Source organism: Centruroides vittatus, unplaced genomic scaffold (genome assembly GCF_030686945.1).
Source record: "Centruroides vittatus isolate TY-2023 unplaced genomic scaffold, ASM3068694v2 scaffold_769, whole genome shotgun sequence".
In the NCBI taxonomy this organism is placed as follows: Eukaryota; Metazoa; Arthropoda; class Arachnida; order Scorpiones; family Buthidae; genus Centruroides; species Centruroides vittatus.
In genome coordinates this window covers 4,323,382-4,349,692 of record NW_027122717.1, presented here as the reverse complement: position 1 = coordinate 4,349,692, position 26,311 = coordinate 4,323,382, and the positions used below count along the sequence as shown (strand labels likewise).

Below are 26,311 nucleotides of genomic sequence, written 5' to 3'. Positions count from 1 at the left end.
TAGAAGTGTGTTTTAATTGAATTTTTCAAAAATATATTTTTCCAAAACTATTTTTTAAATCTATTTATTTTTTTTACTGTTTTTAATATTAATTTCTAACGCTTTAAAATTTATATTTATATATATTTACATTTTAAATTATTTTTGACACAGAACAAATATTTAAGAACGCGAATATTGGAAGAAAATAAACATTTAATCTTAACTTCTCGTTTATAAATATTAATATCGACTAAATTTTATAAAGTATTAATAATAAAATAAAATTATTATTTTTTATTTAAAATAAAAAAATCGAAATTAAAAAGAAATTTATTAAGAAAAAAAAAAAAGCACGAAATTATCGTTTGGTCCGCAGTAAGATTTTAACAACGCACGCGCATCATTCCTCCAATGGGAACGAAGTGTTCACGTGAACAGCACGTGGAAATGTTCTGATATTTTGCCAAAAAACAGTCGTCAGCTGAGCATTTCTTCTAATCGACTGCAAAATGTAAGTAGCAATTTCGGCTTTTATATAGCGTAACATCGCTTATATTATATTAATTGTACTATCAGTCGGCATAAATTAAACGAGAAAACACATAAAAGCAATTATTTAATTAGAATTTAATTATTAATTACGATGATGAATTCATCTGTCAAAGTGTTAACGATGTAAAAGTGTGTGTTCGATGTTTGTTTGTTTGTTTGTTGAATTGTTAGAACGATATCGATTGAATTATTTGAACTTGAACCAGTTTAAGCTTTATTTTATTATTATTATTTTTTTAAAAACAACTTGATCGTTAATCAATTGACCTTTCGGCATTACATTTACCAAATGAGATTATGGGTTATTGTTTAGTTATTAATTTTCTTTAATTTAATCATTGCAGAGAATTAATTAAGTGGAATTAGACATATAAAACAGTAGAAGTTAGTTCTTAACTTCTAATTGAATTGTATGTACTTAAAAGTAACATCTACTTGAATTGAAGAGAGATTATTATACTCTCTGCTGTGAAAAAGAATAGAGAGATTAATAACTGATGTAGGCCTATCAGATAATATATACATACATAATTTTTCTGTGTAAAGATTATAAATTTAGCATATCAAAAACATAAATTAGGATTTACATAGGAAATGTCAAAACTATTGGTTTTTTAACCACACCTATACGGTTGTTATGGAGATATCCTGTTGCCTGTATACTGTCCCAAATAGTATATTATTGATCAGGATGAAATATCAAATAAAGTTAAAGATAACTATTGCAATTTTTTGTTGTTTGATAAAATGTTCAGAAGCAACATTCTTAACTCTAGGTAGGGAAGAATTTGTCTTTGCATCATACCACATCCAAAATATAAATTTCTTTTATTTTCTGCTCGTTTGTTTTAGATTTAAAAAAAATTAAATTACAATGTAATTTCTGTGATTCATGCTAGACTTTTTTTTGTTTAGACTTCGCTCACTGAATATTGAGATGTCAAATGTCATGTTTTCTTTGATGTTTTTCCCCATGTAGTTAATTTTGTGCTATTCATAGTTGATTGTTAATTACTTGTTTGAGTTTTTTTCCATTTAAATACATTAAGAATGATTTTAATCTAATTTGTGAAAATAATACTGAACGTATCCTATTTGTATTGTGTATAAATTTAAGCAAATTTTAAAAAATAACGTTTAAGAAAATTTCTTAATATTTATTTATTTATATCTTTTTATTTTATTATTAATTTGATTAAATAAATTTTTAGTATTAAACATTAAACTAAAATTTTGAAATATAAAATTAATATTTCAATTAGTTAAAAATATAAATGATGGAGAAATTATGAAAATTTTATTAAAATATACCGTATTTTACGGACTATAAGACGCACTTTTTTCTTCGAAAAATTGCCTCCAAAATTCAGGTGCGTCTTATAGTCCATAGCATCTTATAGGTATTTTTTTTTTAAATTGCTTAAAAATTAAGGTGCGTATTATAGTCCCTAGCGTCTTATAGTCTGTAAAATATGGTGGTAGTTATTTTTATGTAAATTTATAGAGCAGTAAATGTTTATACTGTTTATGCTGTCTTGCCATATGTAAGAAAGTATTTAAGTAATGCTTTCGTCTAGGTATTCTGTTTGAGGAATATATCAGAAACATTGTTTCATTAGGAAAAATACATTTTACTTTTACAGTGTGAATGCGTTGTGTCTGTATAAATATTTCCAAGTCCTCTGTTATCTTTAACTCTTTGTTTACCAGTTTTTGTTAGAAGCATCCTGAATATAGTAGGACTTTGTTTTTAAAGTGCTACAAAAAGTGTTGTAATTTATTTATTATAGTAATAATAGAAATATATATAATATATATATATAATGTGGTAATATTGTGATAAGTCCAAAGAACTGAGATGTTAAAAATATTTTTTTTTTTTTTTAATTTAGTTAGTTACACCATATAGCTGTTCATGGTTAATGAACAATAACTATATGATAAGGTCAATATTTTGCTGAATAGTAGTTGATTAGATGTTCAGTCATTATTTTCATTGTTGGATTTCACAATTAGTTTCATGAACTCATCCAGAAAATATACATGATTCATATAAAATGAGAAATCATCTGAAATATAATATAGCAATTATCAATATGTTGGCTTTTATTCAGATATCATACCATTAATTTAATTAACCAGTTATCACATGTTTAGTCTTGTAGATTTTACATTTGTTAAGGTCTTTAAGGACTTTTCGAGTATAGAATTTTTTAAAAAATCTAGAATACCTACTAATTACCTTTTTTAAAATCTTTTTTATTATATCTATGTAAACTAAAAAGTATTATTTTAACAACAGGTTTATTCTTTCAATATCAGTAAATAGTTATAAAAATAAATCACCTGCTAGTAAATAGTTCTTATATATTAAAATTTTGTAGCCTTTTGATTATTTCATACATCTATTTTTATTGGATATTAATTTTGATCTTGATACTGGAGTAAATAACCAAGTTATAATATCTGTATAGTATTACATGTTTTTTCCTCTAAATTGTATGAGTCATCACTAATTATAAAATGTTTAACTAAGCAATTGATAAAAATATTGCATATTGTAATTGTTAACAAATGTACTCTTGTCATTTTGATTTTAAAAAAAATATTCTAAAACAATTTTACTGTTTTTTAAACTACATAACACAAATAATTAAAGAATAATAATTTAGTAAAAATCATTTACAATATACAACATCTGTTATATAGATTTTATAAAATGAATGAATGAATTTATAATTGAAAATAAGTGCATGTTACTTATAAAATTAGTTAACATGAATGGAAAATAAAGCTAAACTCTTTCTTTTTTTATATTTAAAATATTATTCATAACCAGATCTACAGTTAAAATTTCTAATTTTATATGTATAAGAATGATGATAATTATATTTTTATAACTAGATTGAAAACTTATTAGTGTCATTTTGATCTATATTTTATCATAATAAGTATTATTAATAAAATATATTTTGTAAGAAAGTTAATGTCAAGGTTAATTCTAAGTGTTCTATCAAGTAAAGAAATAACTGCAGTTATCATAGTTTAGATGTCTAGCCAACAAAAATGTCTCCTGACCTAGATTTAGAAAAAATAATTCATCACAACAATGAGAAAGATTTTGAAGTAATTATATAATTGAAAAACAGTTTGATTTACTGATTTATTATTATTCAGTTTAGGTTTTATTGGAATATAATCCTAATTTAATGTCTTGCCTTTGGACAAAACATTTTTCTAAAATTGCAATTATTGAACATTTATTTGTTTGCTTCTTAATTTACAAATTTAAGGAATTCAGTTTTAAACTGTTTTCTTTAAAGAATTAAATATACTTTTTACTTTTTTAGATTATTTTGAATTAAATTATTCTGTTACATTCTTAAGACAGTGGCTGAATGTTATGGAAATATTATTTTTATATTTTATTTTAACAGAATAACTTGAATTTTTTTAAAAAGTTTTTCATAATGTAAATGATTTTTTTGTTATAACATTATATACATTAATAAAAACCATTTTAATAAATGAAAGTCTGATACACTGAAATTAAGAATAGCATTGCAAATATGGTAAATGTATAATTAAAAATTTATCATTCATTCATTGTATTTGTACATAGCTGTTTTTTTTTTCTGTTACTGTATTAAGCTTTCAAGTTCTGCTTTAATTATTCTGCTGTAGTGAAGATAAAATTATTCACTTCAATAACTTTGTTACAGAAAATTTCTTTAACATGCAAATATAGGCCAATAACCAAACTGATAAAAAAGAACAGTTCAGAATAAATTTTAGATATTTGGACATAAAATCCATTATTTAATTAAATTAAATGTGTAAATTATTAATTTTAATTTTAATTTTAATTTTAATTATGTTCAAAGTTTATTAAAAAATAATCAGAGAATTATTATTTTAGTATTTGTATTGTTGTTATTAATATCAATATTTTTAACTTTCTCCCCCTACTTTATACAAGACATCTTATCTCATTGATATTATTTCTCTATGAGTTTATCATAATTTATTGTTTTCTTCTTGATAACTGCATAAAACTGTAATGCTTTACTTTGGGAATGACATCCATCTGTTGAAACGTTCTGAAATGTGATTTTTTAAAATGTATTTTCTTTATGCTTATAAACAATTACATAAGCTAGTACTTTTTAAGCTTTGTGTTCACAGATCAGTTTTTTTCCATTTCAATCCTTTGTAGATCAGTATTTTTGTGAAATTATTTAAAAGTAGTTAAAAAGAACCCTATTTTCTAATCATTTTGAAAAAATAGATTTGTTGGCTGATTTTCAGTTATCAGTCCACCCCTGATATTAGTGAGGTTGAGGCTGAAGTTTTAAACATGAAAACGTGTACATCGGACGTTCAGTGCCACTTTCCTGTAAGCCTAGAAGTTTGACAATAGCATTTGGAATGTCGAGCATGATTTCACTGACTTTCCAAACACCATTGTCAAATTTCTAGGCTTACAGGAAAGCAGCGCTGAATGTCCGAAGTACATGTTTTCGTGTTTAAAATTTCAACTTCAACCTCACTATTAAATGCTTAAGTAATAAAGAAAAACAAAAGTAATAAAATATATAGAATTATGAAATTTTAAATGTAATTTCATTGAGCTCCAGTAATAAACTGTTTGTGACCAGTACTAGTCTGTGGACCATAGTTTGAATAGCATTGAGGTAGGCAACCAAAAAGATTCTGAAATGAACATGTATAAAAACAGTTAGAAATACTTATTGTATAAAATTTAAATAATTTATTTTGAATTCGGTTATTAATAAATATAATTATAAGCATTATTATAAATGCAATGTGATGTAATGTATGTTATATGTAAATATAAATATTTTACTTAAATTTCAGATCTTTGTTTATAAGTTCTTTACCTGTAAAAATTAGATTCAAAAATACCGTATTTTACGGACTATAAGACGCTACAGACTATAAGACGCACTTTAATTTTTAAGCATTTTTTTTTTTTAAATACATATAAAATACATATAAGATGCTACGGACTATAAGACGCGCCTGAATTTTGGAGGAATTTTTCGAAGAAAAAAATGCATCTTATAGTCCGTAAAATACGGTAATTATTTATATTTAATGCATACAAAAAATTTATATTTTAATGTTGAATTTAAAATAATTTTTCTTCAATTTGTTAAATAAGTTTTTAACTATTTTTAACATTTTATTTTTGCATATTAATTTAATAGAAATCAATCTTGTTCTTCTCCTCTCAAATTATAGGTGTGTGTAAAAAATGTATATCAAAAAGGTAAAGCTAAAAATATATGCTTCCTAGGGACTAACATTTTTTACTGAATTGAGGTTTCATTTTTAATTTAATGCTTTAAATTTTCACACTAATTTGTTTGTTTTATTATTAAGGTACTGTACTATATCATCTACATACTTTAACCAATATTATACTGTTTTAGATTTTTCATCTGCAATGATTTTAAAGATATTTATACACACTGACATTCAAAATAAAGATTAGCAACAAGTATTTTCATTCTTTATAATAAACTTTTTCAAGCTTTACAAATTCTAAAATAGAACACAATGAAATTGAATGGTAGCCTGTGTATATATGTTTTGATTCCATTGTATTGTGTTATAGAGTTGTAAAACATTTTGTTAAAGAGAACACAAACACCACAAATCTCTATTTGCATTTTTAAAAATCTTAAAAGAATTTATTTTTATTAAAATATTTATCTTTTTAATATTTAGATACAATTTGACTGTGTAGGTGAGAGAATTTATGTTATGTACAGTAGTTCATGTAGTTTTTGTTTGTTAAAAGAGAGTTTACGTACAGTACTTTCTAATTAATGGTCTTACAGCATTGATTTTAAATTAGGTTATTAAATTGCTGTCATAGAAGTATGTCCATTTTATTTAAAAATGTCTTTACTTTGACACTTCTGAAGGAAGAGGAATAAACTGCTTGTTACAATATTTTCTTGTTGATGATTAATTTCCTACTAATCCATTTTTTTATGAAATCACATATGAATAAAAACAAAATCCAAAGTTTATCTTCAGATAAAAAATAGACTTATAGAAACGATTCATAAAGTTTTAATCATTTACTATGTACCGGAAAAGAAATATCTCAAATAAAACATTTTCTTTAACTTACAAGAAGCCTAAGAAGATTATTTTAATTAAAACTTAGCATTTAAATAACTTTTTCGAATTTCTAGGGGAGGGCAACTGCCCCTCTGCCCCTCCCCCTGGCGATGCCCTTGGTCATGTTTTCATGCAAGATTGTAATATACTCTTAGGTTACAGAGAATTCACTTTATTACAATAAAATAAAGAGAACAAACTGCTTATGTCAAGTTTAACATTTTCATCTATGATATATAGGGTGATTTCAGAACTCATGCAACAAACTTTAAGGGATGGTAAGAGTACACAACAAAAAAATTTTTTTGTATAGTTAAAGTATGGATGCAAGTGACACATTGAGGCACAGACACAAAAAATAACATGAAAGGAAACATAAATTGTTTACTTACAGCATCATTGACAAGTGCATCTTTACTCCAATGTTTACATAATTGTTCAAAATTATGTTTACAACAGTAATATATGCTTGGCAGTGTTAATGGAGTGTTTGGCATATAGTTTCAAAGATGCCAGATATTTCTCATACACATGCATCCACAATGGATATTGGACTGATGAGATCCTCAACAGAGTCAACTGGATTCTCATAAACAAGGGCCTTCAGATGTCCTCATAAGAAGTAATTGAGGCTTGATAAATTGGGTGATCGGGTTGGCCAATGGACTGGTCCACCATGGCCAATCCATCATGCCCAAATGTGGCATCCAGGTAATTGCACACATCAATGCTGAAATGCCAATCACTCCATCAGTGCTGCCAAACATGTATTACTATTGGTGGATGCAATTTTGAGCAATTGTAAACATTGCTGCAAAGATGCACTTATCAATGATGCTGTAAGTAAACAATTTGTTTCCTTTCATGTGTTATTTCTTGTGCCTTAATGTATAACTTTCACCCATATTTTAACTATACAAAGAAAGGTTTTTTGTTGTGTACTCTACCATCCCTTAAAGCAGGGATGGGCAATCCGTGGTCCTTGGGCCGCATGCAGCCTGCAGTAATATTTTTTGCAGCCCGTGTCGCATAAAATATGAATAAATATATCAAGCTTAAGGAAGTATGCAGCAAAAATTCAAATGTTATTTTCTACAACTTATGTATGTGAAGTTTTTCCACAATGAATTTAGTAAAAATTAAAACAAGAAACTGACTAAGAGAGACACTAAAAATTAATTTAAAACTAGCAGTGACTAATATTTAACCAAATATTTCTGATATATTACATTCACATCAGTTCCAAATGCTAAATTAAGTATACCTTTGCTATATATGAATAAATAATTGTGATTTACTGACATTCCCCCTCTTTTCTCTTGTATGCGGCCCACGTCAGTTTAAAAGTTTTGAAATGCGGCCCACGTCAGTTTAAAAGTTTTGAAATGCGGCCCTTACATAGATAAAGGTTGCCCATCCCTGCCTTAAAGTTTGTCCTATGAGTTCTGAATTACCCTGTATATATTTCAACTTTACATAAGTATTTTCTTTCCTTTTTCCGTTTTAACTTTCTTAAGAATATAGCTTGAAAGATTGTCTTAAAGCCAACTCATAGAATTGGAATCAGTATTAATATTATTAACTGTTGACTAATACATTAAATTATTATTTTAACAAATTGTTCCATTGACATACAGTTCTGCATTTTATAGTCTTATAGTCTTAGTTTTCCATTTGTCCAAGTCTTTCCATTTGTTGAAAAACAGCTGAAAATGAAGAGGAAAATATGAAAATACCACTTAAATATCTGATTCTGAAGATTAGAAACTATAACATCTTACATATACAGTAGTGCCTCATATAACGTACTTAATCCGTTCCAGGTGCATGTCCGTTAAGTGAAACGTCCGTTATACGAAACGCATTTTCCCATAGAAATACATGTTAAAACATCTAATTCGTTCCGCAGCATAAAATAACCGTACTGTATCATTAAAAAAAATGAACATGAAGTGCGTTCTTTTATTCCTCCGCGTAACTCTGCGCGAGCGACATCCATTTAAAAATTCCTGCAGAACGCGTTCCTAAATTCCGATGGGAGTGGGCACTGTCGAACGGCAAAAATGGCCGCTTGTAGCAGTAGTTTATGGTGGAAAGCAACATGGCGCCTCCATGGCTCAGATAGTTTCGTTTCCAGGTCCATTATGTGGTTTTATGAATGAAAATTTAGAAATTGTGAAAGCGCGAGTTAGCGCACGCGGTGATATGTCTTTACAAATTTTTTTCGAATGGTACCCGGCATTCAAATTTTTTTCGTGGCTATTTTGAATGTTCTTTCAACAAATAATCCATTTCATGGTTAAATTTTACAATTGGGACCCTTCTTTTATTTTTAAAAGCTCATATTTTAGAATTATAGATTCCTCCATCACGATACTATCGATAGTGCGGGCGCTGCCATTTTTTTTTCTTTCACCGTCATTCCTAAATGCCTACAAACAGCAGCGCACTCCCGTAGTAGCGGAGACACAGAGCGACCGCTATTAAAGAACGCACCCATGGAGTAGTCACCAATTATGCCGGAAAGTCCGTTGTTCGCAGCCAGTCCGTTGCTCTGAGTCACGTAACAGCCAAACAAAGTCCGTTGTTCGCAGCGTCTGTTATTCGAGGCGTACGTTATACGAGGCACCACTGTATACAATATGAGTTTAAAAGTGTTCCTCTTTTTATAATTTAACTGTTAATAACTATTTAAGGAAAAACTCATACTGGTAATTATTTACTGAAATTAATTTAATTCAAATAGGAGCAATAAATTATCAACAGAATTTGAAGAAGGAAGATCAAATTCCAGTAAATTTGAAATTTCAAATGTAATGGTGTCCTTTATAATTGCATTAAATGGGAAGCCACTTTATTCTAGAATAAATGCAGAGTTTAAAATGTTACATTTGTAGCTTTAAATAATAACTTATTTCAGAATCTTGATATTTAAAAAAAAAAATAGTTTGAATTAGTAATAAAATGTATATATAAAAAATGTATATTTCAACAATTTTAAATGTAAAATTTAAATTTAACATGATAGAATAATTATTGTAGTAAAAATGGCAGAACCAATGACGCAAGGAACTTATTTTAGAACACGCCAAAATGGAGTAATCAATTTTTCAATATTTTGTTCACATAAAAAAATAATCTAATCTGGTACAATGTACACAAACAAAATTATTTAATATTACATTTTAAATCTAATTTTATATTGATACTTGTGATGGGAAAACTTTAAAATCCTATCATTTGATATTTGTTGGTTAATCATTTTATTGTTATTTAAGAAAGTTTTTTTTTATTGAAACTAATATGTGAAACTTTAAAATAGTCCTCCTTTCCTTTTATATATTTTTTCCATGATAGTTAAATTTTGTCAATAGATGTTAATAAAAGTTTCGGTGATAGTTAAATTTTGTCAATAGATGAATATAAAAGTTTCCAAATGGATACTTTTAAAATCAAATATTTTATATCTTTAAGTGATGTAAGCTTACTCTGCTGTCACCCTAGAAAATAACTAATGTTACAAACTAGACTATTAGCTTTGCTTCTTAGTTTTTATATTTTATATGCAGCCAAAGTACACTGTAGTAAAAATTTTTATTTATTAGAGATCTTAAGATGTGTTATCTATTTTTACTATTTATCTTATATATTTAATCTTTTAAGAATAAAACAACAGCTTTGCACTGTGTAATTGTAATAAAATAATGATTTTAATTGTAAAATGTCAATAATCAAGTTTTTAATTATCATTTTACATAATATTTTTAATAAGTAGTGCAAAAATAGACTGTTTATCTACTATTAGGCATTTTTGTATTTGTAATAATCAGTTCTTTCTGTCATCTTTAAACTGAAATATCGCTATTTTAAATTGAATAAATGTAAATTAGATTTTTTCATTTTAGAATGTTAGTATAACCCAGATATTCCCAGATTTATTGAACTACAATTCTGTAGATTTCATGAAGAAATTTATGAAATTAGCAGAATTATAACTCAGTAAATCTAGTGACATTTTACTTACATTTCGAAATAATTTTGACCATCATTTGTTAGAATTTTTTAAATAACAATTCATAAAATATAAATTTATGAATTAATAATTAAATTTAGTTAAGCACTTTAAAATTATCTGAGTATTTCATTAAATATTATTTATTTTTGTTGCAATGCTACCAGTACAATATTTTCTTAAATTTGTACTATAAGTTTAAGTAATACATTTTTAGATTTTTTCCTGTTTTAATTGAATGGATGCTTAAATAAAAATACTACTACTTTTTATGAATTTAAGATATAATTGCTATTACATACTAGATAAATTATTTTTTAAGTTTAATTTAAATCCACAAACTTTTTTATTGTTAAATCCTTCTTTCTAAGATAATTAGAACTAAGAAAAAACAACTAAAATGTTTTGGGTTTGTACCAAATTTCTAGTAGTACGAGTAGTAGCGTAGTATGAGACTTGGTTCTTTTTTTTAGATTATGTATTTTAAAATTTTTCTTGTGAGTGACAAAATTTTTATTGTGATTCATAGTTTGCGTGTCACAGGTTTAGATTATAATATCAAATAGAAGTTTTTTTTATAGATTTTCAAAATATGAAATTCAGATGTAATGTTCAATATTCCTGAATTTTATTTTTCTGTATCATGCATTTATGATCATATTATAACTTTCACATATTGAAATAATTGCATGCAAATATTTAATGATGCATTGAAGCCAGCTGGCAAATGCAGTTCATTAATTTCTTTTTACAATAAACTTTATTTTTTCAAAGAAAAAAAAAACCAAAGATCATTTTATGCTTCTTTTACATTCTGTTTTAAAAAATTGTTCTGATATTTTGCAAAGAAGAGTATTTCTCAAAATTCTTTTTATGACTCCATATAAAGTATTCAGATGTTGATCTTATCATGCTAATTATATATATTATATGTATTTTCTTTTTATATAAAATTACTTTCTTAGGAAAAAAGAACATAATTTTAAGATTATTAAAGTTTCATTCTTTTGCTGACATATTTCAGATATCAAAACAAAAAGATAAACTTTTCAATATATTGATGTAGATAAATTTCAACTGAATTAAAAATATTTATATAAATAACTTAATGGAGAGAGTTATCAAAAAGAAAAATGTAAACTTAGTGATAAAATAAAACTTGTGCATGACATTTGTATTTTTATGCATCATTTTATCCATATAGTTAAAACTATATGGATAAAATCTGTAAGAATTAGATTTTTAGCAGGATAATGTACTGTAAATATATATATATATATATATATATATATATATATATATATAAAAATTTGAATAGTATTTTCATTTGTTTCTATTTAAAATTATTTTTAATTTTCAAAATCTATCATTCTAATAATTTTTAAATTTAATTTTTACAGCTGGTGATTTCAGTTAACACTACAAGACAATTAGTAGCTTTGTATTTTACAAACCTTTAAATACTGACTATATCAGTAATTTATCAAACTGTAACTTTGTGATTGGTATGGAAAATGGAGAACTTAGAGAAGCAAAGTAATAGCCATTTCTCTTTCAAGTGGTTGTTGAGAAGAAATAGGGAAAGCAAAACAGGAAAAGCTGTAAATCCCACTTCAACCAAAGTCCATCATCAGAAATCTGAAGTACGTCTATCAAAATCCTGTGATGCTAATTTAACAGTGTGTAATAATGGTAAAAAATTCAGTTCATCTTATATGTTTGGAAGACTGTGGCCATCCAGAAGCAAGAGTCCATCTCCATGTAATAATAAACCTTTGGAACAAAGTCCTTTCAAAACTTCATTTAGCAGTGGTGATGTATATGGTATGTTGCATTCTACCTGGATGGAAAATTCAGGTTCAGTAGTTTCCAAAAGTAGTCAAAATGTGTCTCCAGAAAGTACATTATGTCCTAAAGCAAATACTAGTCTAGAAACTGGGCACTCTTGGAAAACTAATATTGTAAATGTTATAGATGTATCTTCTAAATCAAATATTAAATGTGACTTTAATCATCATTTGATATTGTGTAGGCTCTGTTTAGTAATGATGCCAATTTCTGAAATGCATCAGTTGGACAATTGTGGATGTATATTTTGTAAAACAGTGAGTACCATTTACATAATTTTCTTTTTAAATTAAACTTAAAACTATGATAATTACTATATAATAGCTTAAATTTTTTTTTTATATTTATACAAAAGTTTCTCATGATGATAAAATTTTGCACATTACAAATTTTTTCATATAGGACACCTATATAAATTTTAATTGATGTTAAAAAGGTTTATATGATAAACACATCAAGTAGAAATGCCACAATTATGTGTAAATTAGGAAAGAAAATAAAAATAGTTAAAGTTTACATCCAACATGCATTTTCATGCAACCAAAATATTTTGCACACTGATTGAGAAACTTTATCTAGCAAAGAGAACAAAACTGCTTAGGTAACACTTTTTTAGGGATAGCATTTCACAAAAAGTAATTCTATAAAAATTCTATAAAAAATTAATTTTTTCATTTCAGTTGTAATTTAACTTTTATAAAAATTATGTTTTATATATAAATTAATTAATTTTATATTTTTCTGATCCCATTTTTTAAAAATACAGGGGCAGCAAAAAACTTAGTCAGTCTTGATTAGTAATTATACTGTTGGAATTTCAAACCTAGCTCTCATTTAGATATACAAGCTATAATGTATGAAATGCATAAATAGTTCAGTAAAAAGTTGATTTCTTTTTCCTGTGATATTTATGACTTCTGTATTGTAGCATGCTTTTCTTTCACTCTTACATATTGGTATATTACTCTTACACATAAGTAATATGGAAATGTCAAAATTCTAATAACAGATTATTTATTGCATGACTAATTATTAATCAGTACTTAGAATTCAAATTTTAATTCCTTTCTAAAAATGTCTGACAGTTTTTTTATTACTTAAAAAGTACATTTTAAAAAATATCTAAGAAGAAAAAGAAAACAAAAAGATCTATTAATGTTTTATTATTTATTTATTCCATTATTCATATAATTCTATTTTTTGTTTTAAATTTGTTTCTTGAAGCTGAATATTTGTGGGCTAATTCTTAAATCACATTACCTATAATTTATTCCAAAAAATGTAAGCTCTGTGCACAGTATTCCAGTATAAATTTTCAATATAAATTCAGACTGTTTGCATATCTACACTTTTCCTTGGAGTTTAAATAGTCATTCAAACACCCAATATGACTTCCTAATTTACAGAAAGTACCTGTTTATTAAGAGTTTACAAAGTAATATACAAGTGAGTGGAATTTAAATTTATATATAGTATTTCAAAAATGAAAAACAATAGTATATAAAATGACCTATTCTGTAATAAAAATTTTCACAAGGTAAAGTGGAAATTAGAATATCTAATATAAAACTAACTCAAAAAACAGCTGAATCCAGTAACAAAAAAAATTTAACAAGTGAACTAATGTTTTTGATCTTTAAATCTCTTTTCTTCAGACTTTTCCACTTGTATATAAATAAGTAAACTAACATTTTTGATCTTATTTATTAAATTTGGTTTTTTGTTACTGGATTCAATTTTATTTTTCTTTAGTAGTATGTCCAGTTTTTTGCAGTAATTAATGTAATATAAAACATTTTGAGTTAGATAAATTGATTTTGTGACAAATAGATGTCAGTGTGGTAATAAAGAACAGAAAAGAGCAATCCTTGATTTTTAGACAATTCATTCTTTTGTACATAATACTTTGATAGCTGCTAAATTGTTTTTGTATACCAAATTGACTTTTGTACCTTTTTCAGTTGATTAAAAATTACAAGATAAGGTAAAGTGGTGGTTGCTGCCAACACTAACAGGAAGCACTACTTTATCATATCAAGTCTGGTTTCAGTAGCATCAAATCATTTTAAAATAAAAATAATGTATTCACTGTAAAAGAACAAACTTTCTTAAGAGATTTTTGTAAGTTTTCTTTTTAACGTTGTGAACAGAACATTACTAATATAAAAGCTGTTGTCTGTGTATGTGTGAATTCCTTATAATTCCTGCAATTTTTATCCAATCTAGATGAAAGTTTTGTTATCATTTTATGTTCTGAAGGGAAGTATAGACTACTTATTTTGTGGAAGTATTAGCTATAGAATAAATGTTTTATTGCTTTGGGATCAGTGATTGCACATACATTGCAGTGACTTCAATTATCACGTGACATTCATGCTTGACAAGGAAATTTCTTTTTAAGTTACATTTTAAAATATTTTGGCAAATGGTGTATTTTAAACTTCATTAAATTTAAAATTTAAACTTTAAAAATAGATAGCGTCATCATGTCACTTTATAACAAATTTTAAAAAAATTTGTGACCAGTCAAAATCCAAGTGACCACTCACGTGATGTTCTATTATCCAATTGGAAGTAATGATCTAACAAGCCTGTTATTTAGAAAATGTTATTGTTCACCTAATTAAGGTATATAGAATTCATCTTTGTTTTTCAATGTGGAATTAAAAAGACTCACTATTTTGTTGGGGGGATGACTAGGGAAAGCATAAGAGTAAAATTGGTCAGGTAAATTCTAGATCTAAAAGAATAAGAACTACCAAGACCCCTGAAGACTGTGAAGCAGACTTCACAGTCTTCAGGGGTCTCTGTAGTTCTTATTCTTTTAGATCTAGATTCTATACTTGAGTAACTTCGAGTAAGAATGACTTCATCGAGGGCTGCTGAAACAGCATCAGAACATCAAACTTGACTTGGAGCTCTCTCAATTCTTCAATCTTCACTTTCTCATAAAAATATTCCATCATGCTTGATGGGAGAATTTCTAATTCTTTATAATTTGCAACTGTTTGAGATTTTTTTAGGTATGCGTTATATCCAAAAGTTGGATTGCCTGCAGAGAAAATTGATACATGTACAATTTAACATTAGAACTATTATAGTAAATATACTCAGCAAAAGCATTGAGTCCATAACCAAACTGTCTTCCTGAACATGCTTATATATCATTGTTAGATGTTCTTATTTATTCATCTCGTTAACATAGAATCTTTTAAGATTACTCTACTTCTAAACATAGTAGTGTATATTTAATACATATTAATTTTTATAATTTGTTTATAAATATACTATGTATGTATATATATTTGAGTAAAATGGTCCTTTTTTCTAAACAAACTAAATACAGTAATAATTCATCTTTTGTGATAGTTTTTTTCTTATCTCAGATTTTATTTAATTTTATTAATAATGATTAACTTTAATAAATTTGCTTTCATTAAAACATTATAACAGATTAATTTTCTGCATTTGAATAACTAAATTGAAATTTTTTTTTAATATATATATTATATTTGTTTTTATCTCTTCACAAATCTGTAATATTTTCTTTTGATAATGCAAAGTGTAAGTAGAATTTTTATCATCAGTAATTACATTAAACTAGTCATATTTTGGTACAACCAATAAGGGACCAAACAGAACTCCCTCCTATTCCCACATCCAAACTTGTTTTTTTTACCAGAATGCTTGCATACTTCAGAGTTAAAAATAAGAAGGCTACAATTTAATGGTAAACCATAAATTACAAAACCCAAACAATTTTATTTTTATTAATTTATTTTGCATATTACTTTACTACACATATGCTGTAGTATTCTCAGTAGCATAGACTTTGCATTTTTTTAGACAAATATAACTTATGCAGCAGTGATTTGTTTTCATACAAAATTCATACAACCACATAGCTGTACTAAAGGCATATTTTGTGATATTAATAATTTATATTATTATTTTCTCTGGAAGACTGCATGTATAGTAATACGTGTTATTGGTATGCTGTTTTCCACTTTTGTTTGCAGAAAACCAATCACCTGCCTGATTATCTGGTAAAGTATGTGCTGCCAACTAAAAGGATTGGAATGCCAAAAATTTTATATACAGCCTCATCTCAACTCTATATCTATAAAAGTAACAACTGATGATTGGCAGCAATGGTTTATATAAATATATATAGATATGAGAACTTTTAAAATGAATCAGGATTCTAAAGAAAGAATTCCCTAGGATTCTTGAAAAATTAAAGATGTTTTTGGAAAATCATGTAACATATATTTTGACTTACTGCCATCACTGCAATATAAATAGAGAAGTTAATTGATCAAATGCTTAATGAATGATATTTGAAACAAAATAGATTTCAAATGCAATAAAATATCATGATGTAAACAAATCAAAGTGAAAAATTGCAAATTTTCAAGAATTCTTTTTTGCTTGGCTAAAATTACAAAAGAAATATAATATATGAGATGCATATACAACCTGTAGAAAAAGTTTTCAAACAATAGCTATGTAAAAATAATCGCCCCAAAACAAGAATTAATGATCGGACATTGACTCCTTTACAGAAATTCTGAGTAATAATTTTTCTAACGATAAGTGCTTTTATTATGCAAAATATCCTATTGGAAAAATAATTTGGAGTATAAAAAAATGTGTTAAAGCATTCTCTGTAACAATAATCATACTAGTTTATGCAAATTAGTTGTCTGAAAGTATTACATACATCTATTTCCATTATTGTTGTCTTTACGTTGCTTTAAATTGGGTCCTGTCAAAGAATACACATGCATTTTCAAAACCAAATGGTGACTTTGATTTTGGACGAGAAAACTCGGAGAGAAGCTTCTCAACAGCAGGGTTATGGTGTTTCAGCAGTAAATTATGCATTGAAGAAATATGAACAATCTTGAAGTGTAAAAACATTGAAGAGAACTGGCCATCCAAGAGTAACAAGCAAGAATCAAGATCATGCCTTAAGATGCATCTGCCTACAAAATCAAAAAGTTATGTCAAAAGAATTAAATGTTAAATAGAAAGTTCACTATGCCAATGTTTACAATCATACAGTTCAAACCTGATTAAATGAAAATCCAGAACAAAACTATTCAAGACAAAACAACACATGAAAAAACAAATGAAATGGGCAAGGCATTTTCAAAAGTGGACTATTTAATGATTGGGAAAAAGCTTTTTTTTTTTTTTTTAGATGAAAACGGACTATGTTGAATATGAAGACAATGAAGAACAATTTGTATAGTGCAGGACAGATGAAAAGTTTCAACAAGAATGACTTTTCCATAAGAAAAAATTCCTCAAATATCACTATAATTTTCACGCCAAATACTGTATAAAGAATGCGAAAAATACACTGAGTTCAGCGTTATATACACATTTGCTTGTCTCAAGTACTTTTCAATGAACCTTATTGCTGTCATCGTCAGGTGACGGCAATAAGGTTTAATCGGGCAAAATATCGAATTAGTTCTATTTAAAGTTTTTTCGGCAAATTTATGTACTTGCCTGACGACGACGACAATAATGTTCGTCGAAAGTACTTGCAACAAGCAAATGTGTATATAACGCTGAACTCAGTGTATTTTTTGCATTGTTTAAAAAATTCCTTGTTGGTCTTATGATAAGGAACTGCATATCAGCAAAAGACAAGGGAGAACTGTGTCTTCTAAAATAAACTGTATATGGCAAAGTGTACTATGAAATTTTGGACACTTGTCTGATTCCTGTGGTGGAAAATGAATTTGGGGATGAGGAAGTTGTTTTCCAAAATGATAATTCAAGTTATCATTGTACAAAAAAAAATACAAATTTTTGAAAAAGTGGAACATTAAATCTTTACCTTGGCCACTAAATAGCCCTGATTTAAATGTTGAAAATCTGTGAACTAAACTGAAGATGTTGGTGGATAGAAAAACAACCTATCACAAAGGAAGAATTGAAAGCTGCTTTGGTACAGAGTTGGAAGGAAATGAATGAAGACTATTGCTCAGAACTTGTTAAATCAGTATATTCCTGCATTAAAGCTGTCAGACCAAAGGAGCCCGAACAAAGTAATTTCCATTTTTTTTTTTTTTCCTACTATTTTCAAAAACTTTTTCCAGACTACATCTAGAAAAGATGTTTTTATATTCCAAATTATTTTTCCAGTATGATATTTTGTATAATAAAATCTCTTATTGTTAGAAATAAACTTCAGAAATTTTATTACTCTAGGATTATTTGTCAACAAATAAAAATTCCTGTAATCGATAATTTTTCGCATAGCTGCTGCTGTTCAAAATCTTCTTCTGGGGCTGTACTATTTTGCAAGAAAATTATTATAATTTGTTTTTACTTTAAAAGTAGTATATCAAAGTAGTACTAGAGAAATTATTTGTAAAATTCTAAAAATAAAGATTATTCTCAGATTAAAAGTACAAGTAAGAAACTACTTTTTTTTTTAAATTGATTTTGAATGATTTATATTAGCAAACAGATGATTAACTAAAAAGAAATACTATACTTCAACCATAACCAAATTCTTGTTGTTTATTAGATTCAAAAACTCCAAATGCATTTCGCTATTGTAGCCTCATCAGTGGATAATCTAACATCAAACAACTAGCTCACTTTATACTGGTTATTCGTTTCCAGCATGCATTGACATTCATACCAACATTTTGGTTTATCAAATTTGCATATTCAGTAATACAAAAATGTTCTATAACTCTTCTTTTAAACCAGTTTTCTACTTTATACAATATTTTTACATTATTCCTATCAATATTACAATGACAATTAATCGGTTAAAAAAGAGTAGTTTCTTACTCGTACTTTTAATCTGAGAATAATCTTTATTTCTAGAATTTTACAAATAATTTTAAAATATTACTAATTCCATAGTTTTAATTTTTTATTGTACTACTAGAGAAGTTTATTATTAACATTTTTATTAAATGATACATCTTAAAATATATCAATTTATTTCAAAGAAACAATTCTTTTATAGTATTCACAAGAATTTGCCAGGTGGGCACTTGTTAAGTTTTGTGTCTGTTTTTATTTTCAAAAGGTGAAAGTATAATAGCAAAGGTAGAGATTGGGCAGATGTCTGATGTTGCTGGGTAGTATTGCTTGAACAGTTCTACAGTAGGCCACAGTTCAATCTTATCTAAGAAAGATACAGTATACATTACATTTGGGACAAATTCCTTGTACACAATACTCTTGGAGTCATAAAAACAGACGAGCATGGTCTTGACCTGCAATTTTTAGAAACAAAGTTTCTTTGGCTTTGACTTGTCTGATTACCATGTGGAATTTTGAAGTTTCATCAACAGGTCATACTGGTAGCACGATGTCTCACCACCATGACAATATTTTTTGTGAAAATTTGAATTGTGTGAGCTATTTTGATGTCCTCAGCATGATGAATTTGTGGCTGTTTTTGTTCCTTGGTGAGTGAATGTGGAACAAAGTATAAACAGACCTTACACTTGTTTAAATGACTGTGTAAAATTATGTGGATGGAGTCCTTTAACACTCCCAACTCCTCTGCCAACATTCTACAGATCACATTGAGCCTTTCTTAATACTTGATTCACTTTATCAATGTTACTGTCCATAGTTGACATCTTCAGACAACCACTTTTTGGATTTTTTTTCAATTGTGACTTCCAGCCATTTTGAATTGACTAAACCAGTCGTAAACTTGTGTTTGGCATAGGAAATCATCCCATATACTTCTTGCAGTAACTTAAATGTTTCAGTAAAAGTTTTCTTTAGTTTTAGGCAGAACTTAATGTTGCTCCATTGCAATTTTCTGACAAGGGTTACAAAATAACCCTTACATTTCACACCACACAAAGGATTGTTATGAACCAATACAAATGCTATTGTGCACAATTAAAATAATGTTTAAAGTTTTGAATTTGACTGGTGATACTAGTTTTGCCATCTAGTTACATTTAAAAAACCAAACTTTTGCTAGAAGACAACTTGTGTATAACTAATAAATTTTTAATTTTATAGGTACACTAGTTAACCTACTTTTATACACAGGGCTTGGAGGAAAGTCTGTTCACCCCTATATAACTTTTAAATCACCAGTAACATGAGTAATTGTTACATATAGGAAAATTACCATGTGCAATCCATTTAATTCAATTTTATCACCCCAGTGGTAAAATATAGAACTAAAGAAAATTAATACTCAGATAGGCAAAAAAGTCCAAGTGCAAAATGAAAGAGCATTTAGTACAAAATGATACTTGTTTCAACAGAAACATTTACAGGAAAGAGCAGAAAAGACTAAGAAAGTAGTAAATATTTATGAACAAAACAGCACAGATATAATGCAAAGTTTATGCAGCACATGTGCAATTGACCTGCCAGGTAGTTTGTACACATTATTCAAAGTGTATATCATCAGTAATAATGTACTTTTGAATTCAAGACACAATGTCATCCAGAGTAGTATTTAGCATTGCATAGAATTAGAGGCATTGATGATGTGTTCCTTTAAATCTGCTGTGGTTAAAGGTTTTGTAGTGTATACTTGATTTTTTTTTCTTTTCTTTCTTTTTTAGGTATTCCCTAAAGAAGTCCGTTGGTGTTAAGTTGAGTGACCATGGTGAACATTCTATACAATCACCATATCCAATAACTGTTTCCAAACATTGGAAATTAGTTTTTTGCTGATGCTTTCTTGGTGTTTTCTGCTCTTTCCTATAAATGTTTCTTCTGAACAAAGTATTGGTTCATACTAAATAAACAATGCTCTTTCATTTTGTAATTGAACTTTTTTGTCTATCTCTGTTAGTTTGAGTTAATTTTATTTAGTAGTGGATTTGCAATCCATTGAACATGGTCCATTTTCCTATAGGTGCTAATTACTTGCCTGGTTCTATAACAGGTTGTTTAAAAGTTATACGAAGGAACAGACTTTCCTTTTCAATCAGGGACATCAGGACATGGGCCTCTTTTTCATTTGGGTTGCCTTTTTCTTTATCTCCAAGAGTGGCCCCAAATTTCATGATCAAGAAACACAACATAACATTCATGACATCTAGCAAATTCTGCAAATACAAAAGAAACCAATGAATGATATTTGTCCATTGTCCTATGCAGCTATTTTTTATTTTAAAAAATGGCTCTTGAATTTACACATTTAAAAAACATTTTAAAAAAAACAAACATTTTTCTACAAAATTTTAAAAATATTTTTAGTTATTTGTTCCTTGTGTATTGACCAAATCCACTTTCCTTGTTTTCAAGGCCAAGTTATTCCCAAATGCAACCAGCACCCCTTTGGAGTGCTGATCTGATGTTGAATCATAGTTTGGAGCTTCTTGCATAATGTGTGGTGCCCTTTTTTATAGTCTGAGAGTGCCACTGCTTTGAATTCTGTATACACAATATAATGAAAGTATGTTTAATACAGATTATTCAATATTTCTAAAGCTTTTGAAAGCGCAGTGATAAATGCTAAATAATGTAACTAAAATTGTTTAATTTTGCAATAAAATATAATCATTTTGATGATTTAAAGATTTGAACAATCATTATTCAATTATCAAATAATAATAATAAAATTTAGCAAATGTTTGATGCATTTATTTATAATGAATGTAAATGTTATAAATACATGTAGCTTAACTGTTTCTACAAATATAGTTTATCATATCTTAAGTTTCAAAATTTATATATTTTTTTTTATTATGAAATTTTGTGCCTTTACTGTTTTTGTTTAACATTTAAAAAGTAATATTCTATTACTTGATACATTTTCAATGTTTCAGTGTGTTCAACAGTATCTCACTCTTAACATTAAGGAGGGCAATGTAGTACTTACTTGTCCAGATGCTGACTGCAGTCAAGAAGGAAAAATACACTCATCAGAAGTAAGATTTAATGAGAAACTAACATTTTTAAAACAAATATAAATAAATGTAAATAGAATTTATATTAAATTATTATCATTATGCACAGATTGAACGTTTAGTTGGCCAAGAAGTTTATGAAATGTTTCAAAGATTCAAGCTTAATAGAGGTAAATAAAAGTGTTTTAAAAACTTTCTGAAAATTTATTAAATTTTAACATCAAAAAAATAAATTCTTTTCAAATTTTAGATATAAATGTTTATAATTTATTTTTAATTAGTTCAAAATTATAGAAAGTAATATTATTTAAATCAGTCAACCTAGCATTAAAGAACTCTTGGATATTGTGGAAAAAACACTTATGTTCTCATCTTAGAGTTGGAACAAGACAGTTCAAATTTGTGAAATGAATGTCCTGGAAAACAGGAATGAAGAATTGGTCCTTAAAAACTGAAATATAAATTAATGATTTTATTCCTATGTATCTGATGACCTAATGTCAATAATTTATCTTTAGAGTACAAAGTTTTATTTACAAAAATGATGGTATATCTGTTTTTATAGATTGATGAATGAATGACACTGCTAAAAATGTTAAAGATGAAATAGTAAACTAAATCTCTTATTTATTATAATAAGCAACCACTTCTGTTTGCTTACTTAGAATTTAAGTGAGCAAACAGGAGTGAGGTATATGAAAATTGTAATTTTGCTGTAATTCTATTTTTATTTATTAAAATAAAAATAAATTGAAAAAGGAATCAAAAAGTTTGTTACAAAAAAAGTAACAGTTAATTAAGAGAAATATATGATTAGAATCATCAGATCTATTAAACTATTTCTATAGAAAATTTCATGTTGTTATGAAAATAATAAATATGATTATTTAATATTTAAAAATATTTATTTCTAATTGAGTTTTAGTTCTGAAAATTATCACATAAATTAAAAATAAAAAGTAAAATTTCACATCACGTCTTAAAATTTAAAGAAAATTTAAAAAAACAAAAAAAATTCACAAGTGTTTGTTCCTGAAATGTAAATGGGACATAGGATAAAGATGAAGAAGCCTGTTTTCTTCTGTTAACTTTTTGTGAAATTTTCTTTTTTATTCTTGTAAATTTTAAATGCAATTATCATTCTGGCTATTTACTAGTTATATTAATGTTCACATCACATATATAAATATAATAATTAGGAAATACAGCTATTTTGGCAAGCTGCTTGCCAAAATATTCAAAAAATTAACACATTTGCTAAATTAGTTAATGATTATCTGATTTCTCATTCTTTTATTAATCTCTGTGTTATTAAAATAATACATATAAACCATTTAAGATTACATTATTCTCATATTAATACAACTATGGTAGTATGGTCAGTTTATATAGATATAATTTTAGTTCTCATAAATTTATATTTTTATAACAAACTAGTATTACTACTACTGTCCAAAAATAAAACTTTAATTTCTAATAATTTATTTTATTGAAAAAATATGAAATATTTTTATTGTTTTAATAATAATAATACAGTAGAGAGTCGTTTATCCGAACTTCGGTTATCCGAATGCTTTTCAGTCGGACTGTGTCGTGCTGAATCGAACGTTTTTGATACTAGATTTACTTCTAAATTCTAAAGTATAATTTTTATGTTTTTATATTCTTCAATATATTTATTTTGTTTGTACAAAATAAAGAAATAATTTTTAACGATACAATAGCCTCGATTATTATTATAAAAATTTTCGTTAGGCTTAAAATCGATGAAAATTCAACACGAAACGACGCACAACGGAGAAAAATTCAACACGAAGCAACACGCAACAGAGGAAAATTTCAATATCGGACAGGTTAATATATTTTTTCGTACATAATCGGTTATCCGAATAACCCCAGTCCGCAATTGATTCGGATAAACGACACTCTACTGTATTATTATTATAAGTTTTTCAAAGTTAAAATATTACTTTTGTTAATTAATGAATATATTTTTATATTTTTTACATTTTTATTTTTAATATTAAAAATATAATTTTTAATCGGATATATGAAAATTCTTTTAGAAGTGGAACTTGATCCTCACAGAACATGGTGTCCTAGAGTGAATTGTGAAACTGTATGTTTTGTAAAATCATCAGATACTAATCAAGGAATTCCTGTTCACTGTCCCAATGTAAGTATTTTATTCTACAGGTAACATTATATATCAATATAATTTTTATTTTTCTCTACTGATGCTATAATAACAAATACACAAAGTCAGATAAAAGCAATTATGAGCTTAAGCATCAAAATTTTAGTTCCAAACATATTTCAAATTGGCAAATTTTTTATACTACAAGCAGCAAAAGATTTGCATCATAAGATTGTATACAGATGTCATACATGAAAAATTTAATCAGTTATATGATTAAATGCAGTTTTTTGTTCATTATGACAGAAATACTAAATGGTAATTTAACACCATTTGTAATGTAATGGTAAAGCAAATTCTTGATAGTGTAATTACTTTATGAATGACTAAATATTCATTTATAAAATTGACATTGCCAGGTATCTTTTGCATAAAGAATAAATTATATAACTGTCTTATTGAAGTGTAAATGCTTTATAGTAGTTTTTAGTTTAGATGATTAATCAGGAATTATAAATAAGAATATTAAAGTTTATCTAGAGTTTTTTAATTTATAAATGAGAATTAGAAACTTTTTAAATAGCTTATGTAATGCTTTATATAGTAATTCATGCTCAAGTATAAAGATAATATTGGTTGTTAAAATGAGTGGAGAGAGAATGTATGTAATGGTCATGTGAGCATATTATTATATGTAATTGAAAATGATTGGAAAAACAGTATTTCTTAAATATTTCCATTTATGAATGTAATTAAAAGTAATTTAATACAATAGCATATTAACAAAAACAATAATAATTTTAAGAAATACTAAAATACAGTAATAGTTCACCCAAAAATACTTTAAATTTTCTTTTTTTCAATTTAAATACAAAATAAACTAAATACTTTTTTATTCCTGTAATCCTAAACATAAGAATAATTTTTTTGTTGCCAAATTAATTCTTGTATTTGATATTTATTAAATATAATAAAGTGTTTCTGCAAAATTGCTCAAGGTAGTTTAAGTAATTTAGTCAATAAATCCATTAATATTTAGAGTAATTTTACTAGAATTAAGCATTTTCCATTTCACAAAAATATTTATTCCAAATTATTAAAATTTGGAACCTTCTCTGTTTAGAGGGATATTGAGTTACAAGTTACACCTAGTAATTCTAGATAGCTCTATTAATCCATTGTAGATATCAATGGTGTTTGGTTGTTATATGAAGTGTTCATACAAAATTGTCTTGGGTAAACTATTAGGATCTAGGTCAATGGTTTTCAACCAGTAGCCTGTGGGCCAGATTGGAAACATATATGAAGATATGCAATAAATTTAAAATTTGTTTTGAAGAGCATAAGTGATTTATGTGTGAAATTACATAGACAATTACAAATATAAATAAGTTATTTAAAAGAAAGGTACTGTACATAACTTCAATTTGTGCACTTTCTTAAATCTGCTGTTATTCATTGTACTTCAAAGTCACGACTTCACTTGTTTTTAAGCACTGGGATTATTGTATTAAGTTTACAAAAATTAGAATATATTTCATGTTTCATTGTATATTTTCATGGCCTAAAATATAACAATTATTCTTTTTTAAAAAATTCTAGGACAAATTACATAATTAGAGAATAAAAACAATCACAAAGAAGTGCTTGAGGTAGCAGATATATTAAATCATCCCTGCAAATATTATTTGCAAAAACTAACACTTTTTTCCTTCAATGTATAATTAACAAGTGTAAATTTTAATAATT

General features: G+C 26.6%; 1 protein-coding gene across 1 annotated transcript in view; it reads left to right on the top strand.

The window, feature by feature from the left end:
- Positions 1 to 474: 474 nt before the first annotated feature.
- The window catches only part of LOC136989792 (probable E3 ubiquitin-protein ligase RNF144A-A), a 38,104-nt gene continuing 12,267 nt past the window's right edge, over positions 475 to 26,311 (top strand). The window contains exons 1-5 of the mRNA XM_067288066.1: positions 475 to 493; positions 12,103 to 12,807; positions 22,345 to 22,446; positions 22,535 to 22,595; positions 24,492 to 24,601. Coding sequence (XP_067144167.1) covers positions 12,217 to 12,807; positions 22,345 to 22,446; positions 22,535 to 22,595; positions 24,492 to 24,601 — 864 coding nt within the window. The 5' untranslated portion in view covers positions 475 to 493; positions 12,103 to 12,216. The remainder of the gene's footprint in view (positions 494 to 12,102; positions 12,808 to 22,344; positions 22,447 to 22,534; positions 22,596 to 24,491; positions 24,602 to 26,311) is intronic.